Source organism: Ranitomeya variabilis, chromosome 5, assembly GCF_051348905.1.
Source record: "Ranitomeya variabilis isolate aRanVar5 chromosome 5, aRanVar5.hap1, whole genome shotgun sequence".
Lineage (NCBI taxonomy): Eukaryota > Metazoa > Chordata > Amphibia > Anura > Dendrobatidae > Ranitomeya > Ranitomeya variabilis.
In genome coordinates, this window is record NC_135236.1 from 170318686 (window position 1) to 170330923 (window position 12238).

The 12238-nt window shown below is 41.7% G+C and overlaps 1 protein-coding gene across 2 annotated transcripts in view; it reads left to right on the forward strand.

Moving 5' to 3' along the window:
* Positions 1 to 12238, forward strand: part of WDR93 (WD repeat domain 93) — a 114829-nt gene that overhangs the window by 83300 nt on the left and 19291 nt on the right. For both annotated transcript variants that reach the window (XM_077263493.1, XM_077263492.1), the window contains exons 11-14: positions 2390 to 2524; positions 2612 to 2807; positions 3229 to 3289; positions 7797 to 7953. In XM_077263493.1, the coding sequence (XP_077119608.1) occupies positions 2390 to 2524; positions 2612 to 2807; positions 3229 to 3289; positions 7797 to 7953 (549 nt within the window). The remainder of the gene's footprint in view (positions 1 to 2389; positions 2525 to 2611; positions 2808 to 3228; positions 3290 to 7796; positions 7954 to 12238) is intronic.

A 12238-nucleotide genomic window follows, 5' to 3' on the forward strand; every position in this document is an offset into this window, starting at 1 on the left:
TATACAGGGACCCAATCTCAGTCCTGGTATGCAGGGCACCCATCTCCATACTGGCATGCATGGCCCCAATCCCTATCCTGATATGCAGGGACCCCTTCTCCATCCTGGTATACATGGCCCCATCCTTATCGTGGTATGCATGGCCCCAATCCTTACCCTTGTATGCAGGGACCCAATCTCAGTCCTGGTATGCATGGCCCCAATCCTTATCCATGTATACAGGGACCCAATCTCAGTCCTGGTATGCATGGCCCCAATCCTTATCCATGTATACAGGGACCCAATCTCAGTCCTGGTATGCAGGGCACCCATCTCCATACTGGCATGCATGGCCCCATCCTTACCCTGGTAGGCAGGGATCCCATCTCCATCTGGTATGCATGGCCCCATCCTTACCCTGGTAGGCAGGGATCCCATCTCCATCTGGTATGCATGGCCCCATCCTTACCCTGGTAGGCAGGGATCCCATCTCCATCTGGTATGCATGGCCCCATCCTTACCCTGGTAGGCAGGGATCCCATCTCCATCTGGTATGCATGGCCCCATCCTTACCCTGGTAGGCAGGGATCCCATCTCCATCTGGTATGCATGGCCCCATCCTTATCCTGGTAGGCAGGGATCCCATCTCCATCTGGTATGCATGGCCCCATCCTTATCCTGGTAGGCAGGGATCCCATCTCCATCTGGTATGCATGGCCCCATCCTTATCCTGGTAGGCAGGGATCCCATCTCCATCTGGTATGCATGGCCCCATCCTTACCCTGGTAGGCAGGGATCCCATCTCCATCTGGTATGCATGGCCCCATCCTTATCCTGGTAGGCAGGGATCCCATCTCCATCTGGTATGCATGGCCCCATCCTTATCCTGGTAGGCAGGGATCCCATCTCCATCTGGTATGCATGGCCCCATCCTTATCCTGGTAGGCAGGGATCCCATCTCCATCTGGTATGCATGGCCCCATCCTTACCCTGGTAGGCAGGGATCCCATCTCCATCTGGTATGCATGGCCCCATCCTTATCCTGGTAGGCAGGGATCCCATCTCCATCTGGTATGCATGGCCCCATCCTTATCCTGGTAGGCAGGGATCCCATCTCCATCTGGTATGCATGGCCCCATCCTTATCCTGGCATGAATGGCCCCCTGCAGAAAAAAAACTGCCGAGGACAGCTGCCGGAATATTCGCTGTTCTCCACGCCGAGACTATGCTTCTAATAGCGAGCACAGTGTTAGCCGCAGCCCCCAGGTTCCTGCAGCTGCTGTGCTTTCACGTGTGCTGCTACTAAAGGGAAGGAATATTCATTGCATTCTACGCCTATGGGAGTGGAATTCAGTGAATATTCATTGCCTTAAGTAGCGGCACACGTGAAAGCCCGGTAGGTGCAAGAAGCCGGCTGCTGCGGCTAACACTGTGCTCGCTATTGGAAAGAGAAATTAATATTCCCTCCTTTCCATGAGCATGTGAACCTAAAACGCCAGAATGCCCGCTTGTTAGAAAATGTATACCTAATACAAAGTATATACCGGAGTGACAGCACATTGTACACAGAGACAAACATGGGAGGAAAGAGAAAAATAATGGAAATAATTACACATGTCCAGATATTCCTGAACAACATAGCTTAAATTGCTTCTAACCACGGAGAGGTAAATATAGGTAAAGAGGTGCCAGAAATCTCACCACATCCAACGGGCGTCAGAAGATAAGAAAATGTAACAGTCAGTTTACACAGAACCATAGACCTAACAACTAAATCTCATGTATCACTTTGCTATGACAAGTGTTTGTACATGTGCCCAGCCATCAGTATCACGGGCTGGATGTAAATATTCTACTAAGTATACAGTTTTGGGTTTTTTTGTTAGCAATTTAATAAAATGTATCCATTAGCAGGCCACGTCAAGCCAAGTGGACTGATGCCAGTGTTTACCATGTCTGGCGTGTCCCCACCCAATATGACTGAAAGCGCCAATGTAAGCCACTCAGACTCGGACTGGCCTACTGGGAAACTGGTGAATTCCCTGGAAGGCCCATGTGCAGGAGTGGGCCACCCAGTCACCTACCTGCAGGTTTTGGCGCAGTACTTTTATTGCCACATGTACAGACCAGGGCAGCAGCTCACATCTTCCCAGCTTATTATATAGATAAGTCTAATTTGTGAACAAGAGTCAGGTAATATTGCAAGTAACTAAACAGTGGGCCCCCAGAATCTGTCACTGGTGGGCCAACAGTAACAATGATGCCAAGGTATAACAATAAGCAACGTACATCTCCCACTGTCCACAATGTTAAATAAAACGTACACTGCATACAGATATTTTTGCTGTGGCTATCTGTATAGGATCATTACTTTTCATTATCCGACCAGAATTAATTATATACTTTTTAGATGCAGACATAAAACCTGATGTGGTGTGGCCGTGTGCAGCTCCTATAAAAGTCTCAGCCATTAGTTCTTGCTCCTCATACTTGGCTTTTGGCCTTGAAGATGAAACAATTACGGTTTGGGACATGAAACAGTCTGGTGAGTGGTTGTGTTTGTCTCTGGCATATTTCTTTGTGGCCCATATTTCCATAGAAATTTAATGACAACCTCTTTCCTCTTTTTAAGGATTCCCATTAGGTGTTGTTGTCCTGCCAGAGGGAAAATCTATGGGCAGTCTTTATTTCTTGGAGCACCTACCTTCTAATGTAGGTCCTCTAGCTATACCAAGAGCCAGGGTCATGGTGTGGTGTACTGATAAGTCCCTGTACCTTGTGACTGCAGCTGGGGGAAAGGAGTCCAGCATTGTTCTGATCCATGACAGGTGAGTCCTAGACTAATGTTTTGGTCTATAAATATTAATTTCACTGGGTGCCAGTAGTTGGCTTTGACTACACATGACTGTTCCTGATGACAGAATTAGTCCAATGACTTACCCTTTATCTATGGTTGCACCTCCTGTCAATAGCTGCATTACCGTGTCTGCCATTTTTAATGATTGCTTGGTTGCTTTTAACTCATTTATAATTATAATTTTTAACTAATTTATAATTGCCTTTTAATGAACAATACATGTGATATTGTACATTACTTAGGGTTTGCCCATAATAACATTAAGTAAAAAAGACAAAACAATAGTTTTTCTATCAGTAATTTAGCTGTTATTCTGGACTGTAGTCTGGGGGTGTACAATATACCTGTGCAGGTAATACAATAAATGACATTGTCTTTCTTCATTTGTATAGCTCTGGCTCGTTAGATGACCTGATAAGTGCAGTGGTCCCGGTGTCCTCACTTCCTAATCGTGTGAGTTTTCGTTTATTACCACTAAAACTTCTCATTGCCCCCGTTAACGTAGTTTCTGTATACTCCCCCATGTTTCCCCTCATGTCACAATCATATCTGTGCTACTCTGTACTTCAGTACCGTATATACTCGAGTATAAGCCAACCCGAGTATAAGGCACCTAATTTTACCACATAAAACTGGGAAAACTTATTGACTCGAGTATAAGCCTGGTATGCATGGCCTCCTCATCCCTATCCTGGTATGCAGGGCTCTTCATCCCCATCCTGGTATGTATGGCTCCTCATCCCTATCCTGGTATGCATGGCTCCTCATCCCTATCCTGGTATGCATGGCTCCTCATCCCTATCCTGGTATGCATGGCTCATCATCCCCATCCTGGTATGCATGGCTCCTCATCCCTATCCTGGTAAGCATGACTCCTCATCACTATCCTGGTATACATGGCTCCTCATCCCTATCCTGGTATGCATGGCCCCATCAGAAAAATATAAAAAAACAAACAAAACATCCTACTTGCCATCCCTGCCCTCCCTCGCAGTGTCTTCCGATGCCAGCAGGTGGGGCGATCACGTGCACCCACTGCTAAAGAGACATGAATATTCACTGCAAGCACAATGAATATTCATTTCTCTTTAGCATCGGGCACAGGCTTTAGTCGCAGCAGCCGGCTCCTACCTCCTGTGACCCACGCTGCCGCTCCCCCTCCGTCTTCTGGGACCCTCACTCGAGTATAAGCCGAGGGGGGCTTTTTCATCACAAAAAATGTGCTGAAAAACGCGGCTTATAGTCGAATATATACAGTAAATATTCAGATTTATCTTTATGCTTTGTAATCTTGAATGTCATTTTCTTGTGTTATTACCTTTTTCTCCGATTCATGTCCGTTCTTCAATCAGTATCTAAATGTCAAGTCCCTGTGCTTTCCTACCTTAATTGTATCCTCTGGCATACAAGTCGTCTTATATTTACCAGCTTCACATGTCAGTGCCTGTGGTCTCATTGTGTATAGGAGGTACAGCAATGCAGACAAGCTACTCTGACATGTGAACAGTCATGGCCAAAAGTGGTGGCGCCTTTCAAATTGTTCCAGAAAATGAAGTAATTCTCCCAGAAAATTATTGCAATTACACGTTTTGTTATACACTTGTTTATTTCCATTTGTGTATTAGAACAACACAAACAAACAGAGAAAAAAAAAAGGCAAATTAGAAATCATTTCACACAAAACTAGAAAATGGGCCTTACAAAATTATTGGCACCTTTCCAAAATTGTGAGTAAACAACTTTGTTTCAAGCATGTGATGCGTGTTTAAACTTACCTGTGGAAAGTGACAGGTGTGGACAATATGAAAATCACACCTGAACCAAGATAAAAAGGGGAGAAGTTGACTCAATACACATATGGTACATACCAGCTTGTTTCCTCTTCAGAAATCCTGCAGTTAAGAGACTCTTAAAATTGTTTCAAAAAATGAAGTATTTCTGCCAGAGAATTACTGCAATTACACATGTTTTGTTATACACATATTTATTTCCTTTGTTTGTATTGGAACAACACCACCCCCCAAAAAAAAAAAAAAAACAGATAAAAAATGCAAATTGAACATAGTATCACAAAAAATGGTCCGGACAAAAATGTTTGCACCTCTCAGAAATTGTGGGTAAACAGCTTTGATTCAGGTAGGTGATATTCGTTCAAACTCACCTGTGGCAAGTAACAGGTGTGGGCAATATGCAAATCATATCTGAAACCAGATAAAAAGGAGATAAGTTGACACAATCTTTGCATTGTGTGTCTGTGTGTGGCACACTAAGCATGGAAAACCGAAAGAGGAGAAAAGAACTGTCTGAGGAGTTGAGAACCAAAATTGTTGAACAATATCAACAATCTCAAGGTTACAAGATCATCACCAGAGATCTTGATGTTCCTTTGTCCACTATGCACAACATAATCAAAAAGTTTATAAACCATGGCACTATAATTAATCTCCCTGGATGTGGACAGTAGAAAAAAATTGAAGAAAGATTGTAACGCAGGATAGTCCGGATGGTGGAGAAGCAGCCCCAATCAAGTTCCAAAGAAATTCAAGTTATTCTGCAGGCTCAGGGTGCATCAGTGTCAGCGCAAGCTACCCGTCGACAGTTGAATGAAATTATGCTGATGCAGAGACAAAAAAAAGCTAGACTGCAGTTTGCCAAAATCCTTATGGGAAAGCGTCTTGTGGACAGATGAGACAAAGATAGAGCTATTTCTTAAATTATATCTTTCTACAGTTTACTGAAAACGGAATGATGCCTACAAATGAAAGAACACAGTACCTACAATCAAGAATGGTGGAGGTTCAAAGATGTCTTTGAGTTGTTATTCTGCCTCTGGCACTAGGTGCCTTGACTATGTGTAAAGCATTTTTAAATCCTAAGATTACCAAAGGATTGTGGGTCGCATTGTAGTGCTCAGTGTCAGAAAGCTGAGCTTGTGCCCTAGGTCATGGTATTTCAGGAGGACATCAGCTCAGGAGGCAAAAAATAAACCCTCACCCAGCCCCAGATCACAAAACGTGGAGACGCTACAGGTCTCGGGAAATTGCACAATTTTTTTTTTTTTTTTTAATACAAACTTTGGATTTTTTTTTCGCCCCTCGTAACGATATGGAGAATCACAATGGCAGGTCAGTTTTAGCATTTAGTGAACATGGTTAAAAAAAAAAAAAAAATTGTGGCATTGCACTTTTGTTTTGCAATTTCACCGCAGTTTTAATTTTTTGCCCATATTCCAGTACACTTTATGGTAAAACGAATATTGTCATTCAAAAGTACAAATTATGCTGCAAAAAACAAGCCCTCACAGGGCCATATTGCCGGAAAAATAAAAAGCGAAAATTCAAAAATAGAAAAACCCAAGGTGGCGAAAGGGTTAAAATTCACTCTCGGCTCACTCATCCTCTAAGGGCTCATACTCACATGTGAGAAAATCGGATGAGTCTCGCAGGTCAATACCCGGCACTGCACCCGGCACTCAGATCATAGGAATACATGCAGCCGCACGCTCCGCTCCTGAGTGCCGGGTATTGACGTGCGAGACTCATCTGAGTTTCTCGCATATGAGAATGAGCCCTAACCCTCAGCCATTTCTGCAGTTCAAAATTATAGAATTAATATAGCAAAAAGGGCAGCAGTGCCCTGGACTGAGAACTAATGCACTCTCTCAGGATGCGGCAAACCCATGTAGTAAAGATGGTGGCAACACAGATGCAAAATACTGAATTTTTGGAGGATTTTTATTCCTCTTTTTGTGGCTTTGCTTTTAAGTTTACTGTTAGGACTCTCAAGTTTGAGGCCTCTTGACGCGGATTGCGAGCTTATATCTTGGTCAGCATATGGGCCAATGCCTCATATATTATGTATATATCTATTTTTTGCATTTCATTTTTTAGGGTGCAGCCAGGCCCAGCATTTTTGGCCTTGTAAACTAGGGTTTCAGATCTCATGGGATGCCCTTAGATAGTGCTTGGCAGCCTGTAATAGGCTGTAAAACATATACTCTGCATTACCAGTGTGTGACCAATGCCCTATACAAACCGCTTTTGTGCAATCACCCACTCCATGAATTAGTAGGTTGTGATTGGTTGTCTCATCAGTACTTTGCGTCTGTGTTGCTAACATCTTTACTATATGGATTTCATGCATCCTAATACAAGAAGAAAAATGAAATTAAATGTATTTGCCATTGACGTTCCCTTACAAGTCAGAGCTATCAAAATATATAATTATTTAAATCATACATTAAATGCCAAAGTAAAAAAAAGAAAATCAAAATACCAGATTTACATCTCCCCAAAAAATGTAATAAGTCATGAAAAAAATCATAAATTGTATAAATAAATACAGTAAGTCCAGTAGGTGAGCAAAAAACCATCACAACCATCAACAGAAAAAAAAGACCTATTTTTAGTTGTTACACAATAAAATAAATGGTTTCATTCAAAGTGACAACATGTCCTGCAAAACAACAAGCCGGCATATATATGGCTTTAAAAAAAAGTTATGACTCTTGGAAGAAGGGGTGGAAAAATGGAAAACTGTCCAGTCGTAAAGAAATTAAGTGCATTCTGGTTGTGTTTGGAGGGACACCGTGAGTTGTCATTAGTTAACACGAGACCTTGCAGCAATGAGGGCCTGGGTCCAAAACTTCTCAGGGCCGACAACTGACTACAGTCTGTATTCTCCTCATGTATGAGTTCGTATAAAGTACATCCTGATTTGCTTTCTATGAAAATGGTCCTTCTGTGTGTATATGTATGTGTGTATGTGTCAAATAGAGAAAAACGACTATGATCCTTATTGGGGGGAACGACAGAAGTGATGGGGGTTTCTGGATCATGGCATATCAGATAAGCTACAATAAATAATTATATATCAATATATTATGACGGCAGTATTTTATACATCTTGTGTGTAATATATTGCAATAGCTGAGTTGATAAGCTTTCTGTTTTTTTGCTAGGTTCTCCTATTCCACCGCAGCGGTATGGTAAAACTACTAGATACTGCAGAACGGCAAGCAGTTTGCCAGTTTAGTCTCCCGTCACCCTATAAAGTAGCATTTCCCTGGCAACCAGTATATGCTCTCGATGCAGTGACCCACTGTCTTTTTCTCAAAGGTAGGTAATAATATCGAACATTGCACAGCTCAAACCTTTAGTACAAAGGTTTAATTTCACTAGGACTTTCTTGTATTTTTTTCCCATTACTCAAAATTCATTTAATTTATTGTGACTTTATAGATCTGGCACCAGGCATATTATATTGTTTCACTTGATTTAAAAACTCAGTTTTAAGCCCCCTTCATAGTATAGAGAATATTAAACCTAAAATATCTAGTGTCACGTTCAGAATGACTTCTTATTTTACTCTGTATAATGCATTTGTTCTGTAAAAAAAAAATGCAATGAAACATTTTGAGCTTCTTTTCAAGATACCCCTATGAGACTCGTCTTCAGTGCTTCACACGGTCTCTACAATCATTCTGCACAATCACAGTTACATATTATTTTAAGTACAGAGCAGTTCACTCTGGATGGATTCCGTAGGGAAGGATTGCATTTTCTACAAATTGTCATTTTACTGAAATGGACTTTTATATAGGTGTATGGAATACAATGATTGCTGATATACAGACTAGTTTAATAAGCAGTGAATGGGGAAATAGTTATAACGAGTGTCATCATTTCATTATTCATAAATGGTGAATATATGTTTTTGGTTTTTATTTGAACTTTCATAAAGGGGTTTAACAAGAATCTCATAAATATGGCTGCCATCACATATTTCAAACTGAAACCCGTTCTAGTCACGTAAAGGTTGCTGCCTGAAGAAACACTGCTCAAAGACCGTTGTGCTCACTGAGTCAAGGAGAGCATTTTTTTCCCTTTAGCCATGTTCATTGGCTGAGTGAGCAGATCAGGCAAGTTATTCACAGTGCTGCTCCTTTAACAGGTGAGACACATGTTTTGAGTGCTGTTTTTTCCAGTTGCAACCTGTAATGACCCGTGTACTTGTAATGTTGCTGGAAGTATGCGAATTTCATATTTGACCACTTGCTCTTGTCTCTGACACCAGAGTATACTGAGAGCATACGAAGTCCGGACAACCACTTTAACATAAATGGATTTTCCTATCTCGCACATATTTTTCATTTCGACAGAATCTTACATAAATGTATAGTCAATGCTGATCGCACCAATAGGACACACATCTATCTCGCGAACTAAGCGCTGCCGTATGCTGATTTTCATGAAGAGGTCGTCAAATTGAATAGGAATTCTGACCATCTCTTGGCTATGAAATATCCTCTTCCTCCCCCCTCTTCCTCCTTCTTCCTCTTAAAAAACACCAAACCACATCTTGTCATGTGCTAACTAATAATCAAATCATGAGTAGCAATAATGAGGAAACATCGCCCAGTGTCAGTGAGAAGAGAGAAAAAAAAAAGAAACAGAGTGTACGTTAATGAGAAATAAATGAACTTTTTTGAATTTACCAAATGGCTGAAATGAAACAAAGAGTGAAAAATTTAAAGGGGTCTGAATATTTTCCGTACACACTGTAATAAATATAAATATATTTTTTATATATAATATACAGTACAGACCAAAAGTTTGGACACACCTTCTCATTTAAAGATTTTTCTGTATTTTCATGACTATGAAAATTGTGCATTCACACTGAAGGCATCAAAACTATGAATTAACACATGTGGAATTATATACTTAACAAAAAAGTGTGAAACAACTGAAAATATGTCTTATATTCTAGGTTCTTCAAAGTAGCCACCTTTTGCTTTGATGACTGCTTTGCACACTCTTGGCATTCTCTCGATGAGCTTCAAGAGGTAGTCACTGGGAATGGTCTTCAAAACAATCTTGAAGGAGTTCCCAGAGATGCTTAGCACTTGTTGGCCCTTTTGCCTTTACTCTTTGGTCCAGCTCACCCCACACCATCTCGATTGGATTCAGGTCTGGTGAATGTGGAGGACAGGTCATCTGGCGTAGCACCCCATCACTCTCCTTCTTGGTCAAACAGCCCTTACACAGCCTGGAGGTGTGTTTGGGGTCATTGTCCTGTTGAAAAATAAATGATGGTCCAACTAAATGCAAACCGGATGGAATAGCATGCCGCTGCAAGATGCTGTGGTAGCCATGCTGGTTCAGTATGCCTTCAATTTTGAATAAATCCCCAACAGTGTCACCAGCAAAGCACCCCCACACCATCACACCTCCTCCTCCATGCTTCACGGTGGGAGCCAGGCATGTAGAGTCCATCCGTTCACCTTTTCTGCATCGCACAAAGACACGGTGGTTGGAACCAAAGATCTCAAATTTGGACTCATCAGACCAAAGCACAGATTTCCACTGGTCTAATGTCCATTCCTTGTGTTCTTTAGCCCAAACAAGTCTCTTCTGCTTGTTTCCTGTCCTTAGCAGTGGTTTCCTAGCAGCTATTTTACTACGAAGGCTTGCTGCACAAAGTCTCTTCTTAACAGTTGTTGTAGAAATGTGTCTGCTGCTAGAACTCTGTGTGGCATTGACCTGGTCTCTAATCTGAGCTGCTGTTAACGATTTCAATTTCTGAGGGTGGTGACTCGGATAAACTTATCCTCAGAAGCAGAGGTGACTCTTGGTCTTCCTTTCCTGGGGAGGTCCTCATGTGAGCCAGTTTCTTTGTAGCGCTTGATGGTTTTTGCCACTGCACTTGGGGACACTTTCAAAGTTTTCCCAATTTTTCCGACTGACTGACCTTCATTTCTTAAAGTAATGATGGCCGGTCGTTTTTCTTTACTTAACTACTTTTTTCTTGCCATAATACAAATTCTAACAGTCTATTCAGTAGGACTATCAGCTGTGTATCCACCAGACTTCTGCACAACACAACTGCCATTTATAAGGCAAGAAATCCCACTTATTAAACCTGACAGGGCACACCTGTTAAGTGAAAACCATTCACGGTGACTACCTCTTGAAGCTCATCAAGAGAATGCCAAGAGTGTGCAAAGCAGTCATCAAAGCAAAAGGTGGCTACTTTGAAGAACCTAGAATATAAGACATAACAAAAGAGTGTGAAGCACCTGAAATTAAGTATATAATTCCACATGTGTTAATTCATAGTTTTGATGCCTTCAGTGTGAATTTACAATTTTCATAGTCATGAAAATACAGAAAAATCTTTAAATACTTTTGGTCTGTACTATATATATATATAGAGAGAGAGAGAGAGAACAAAATAGGAACAGCATCAAATATTACCCCGCAATCGTGGTGCAGAGCTTTCCAAACCAATGATCCTATATATATATATATATATATATATATATATATATATATATATATATATATATATATATACATATACATACATACACACACACGCACACACACACACACACACACACACACACACACACACACGGGTGTTACATACCTGGTAATGTGTTTTTTCATGAGACATGACGGCACCACGAGAGAGGGGATCCGCCCTTCAAGGACAGGAAACCTTCAAGATAAAAGGGGCGGCTCCTCTCTCCACATCAGTTGTTTTACAGAGTACGAGAGGAATTCCGCCGGTTAGTGTACACATAAATAATACATCCTATACGGTTCTATTCACCGATACCCCAGGGAGTGTATGATACAAATAATGCTAATAATGCACCCAACTAATGAAGTGACCAAAAGGGTGGGAATATAAGGGTGCCGTCATGTCTCATGAAAAAACACATTACCAGGAAAGTAATACCCGTGTTTTTCCATCATACATGACGGCTGTTGTGAAATTGGATTTTGGGCTCCCCCGGTGGCCACTGGTGGAATTGAACTTGTGTGCATCATCCCCTCTGTTCACCTGTTCCCATCAGGATGTGGGAGTCGCTATTTAACCTTGCTCCTCTGTCACTTCCATGCCGGTCAACATTGTAATCAGAAGCCTTTCTGTGCATGTTCCTGCTACCAGACAACTTCCAGCTAAGTCGGACTTTTGTCCTTGTTTGTTTTTTGCATTTTGTTCCAGTTCACAGCTGCAGTTTCGTTTCTGTGTCTGGAAAGCTCTTGTGATCTGAAATTGCCACTCTGATGTTATGAGTTAATACTAGAGTCTTAAAGTAATTTCAGGATGGTGTATTGATAGGGTTTTCAGCTGACCATGAAAGTACCCTTTCTGTCTTCCTGCTATCTAGTAAGCGGACCTCGATTTTGCTAAACCTATTTTCATACTACGTTTGTCATTTTCATCTTAATCACCGCCAATATATGTGGGGGCCTCTGTCTGCCTTTCGGGGAAATTTCTCTAGAGGTGAGCCAGGACTATATTTTCCTCTGCCAGGATTAGTTAGTCCTCCGGCCGGCGCTGGGCGTCTAGGGATAAAACGCAGGCTACGCTACCCGGCTACTGTTA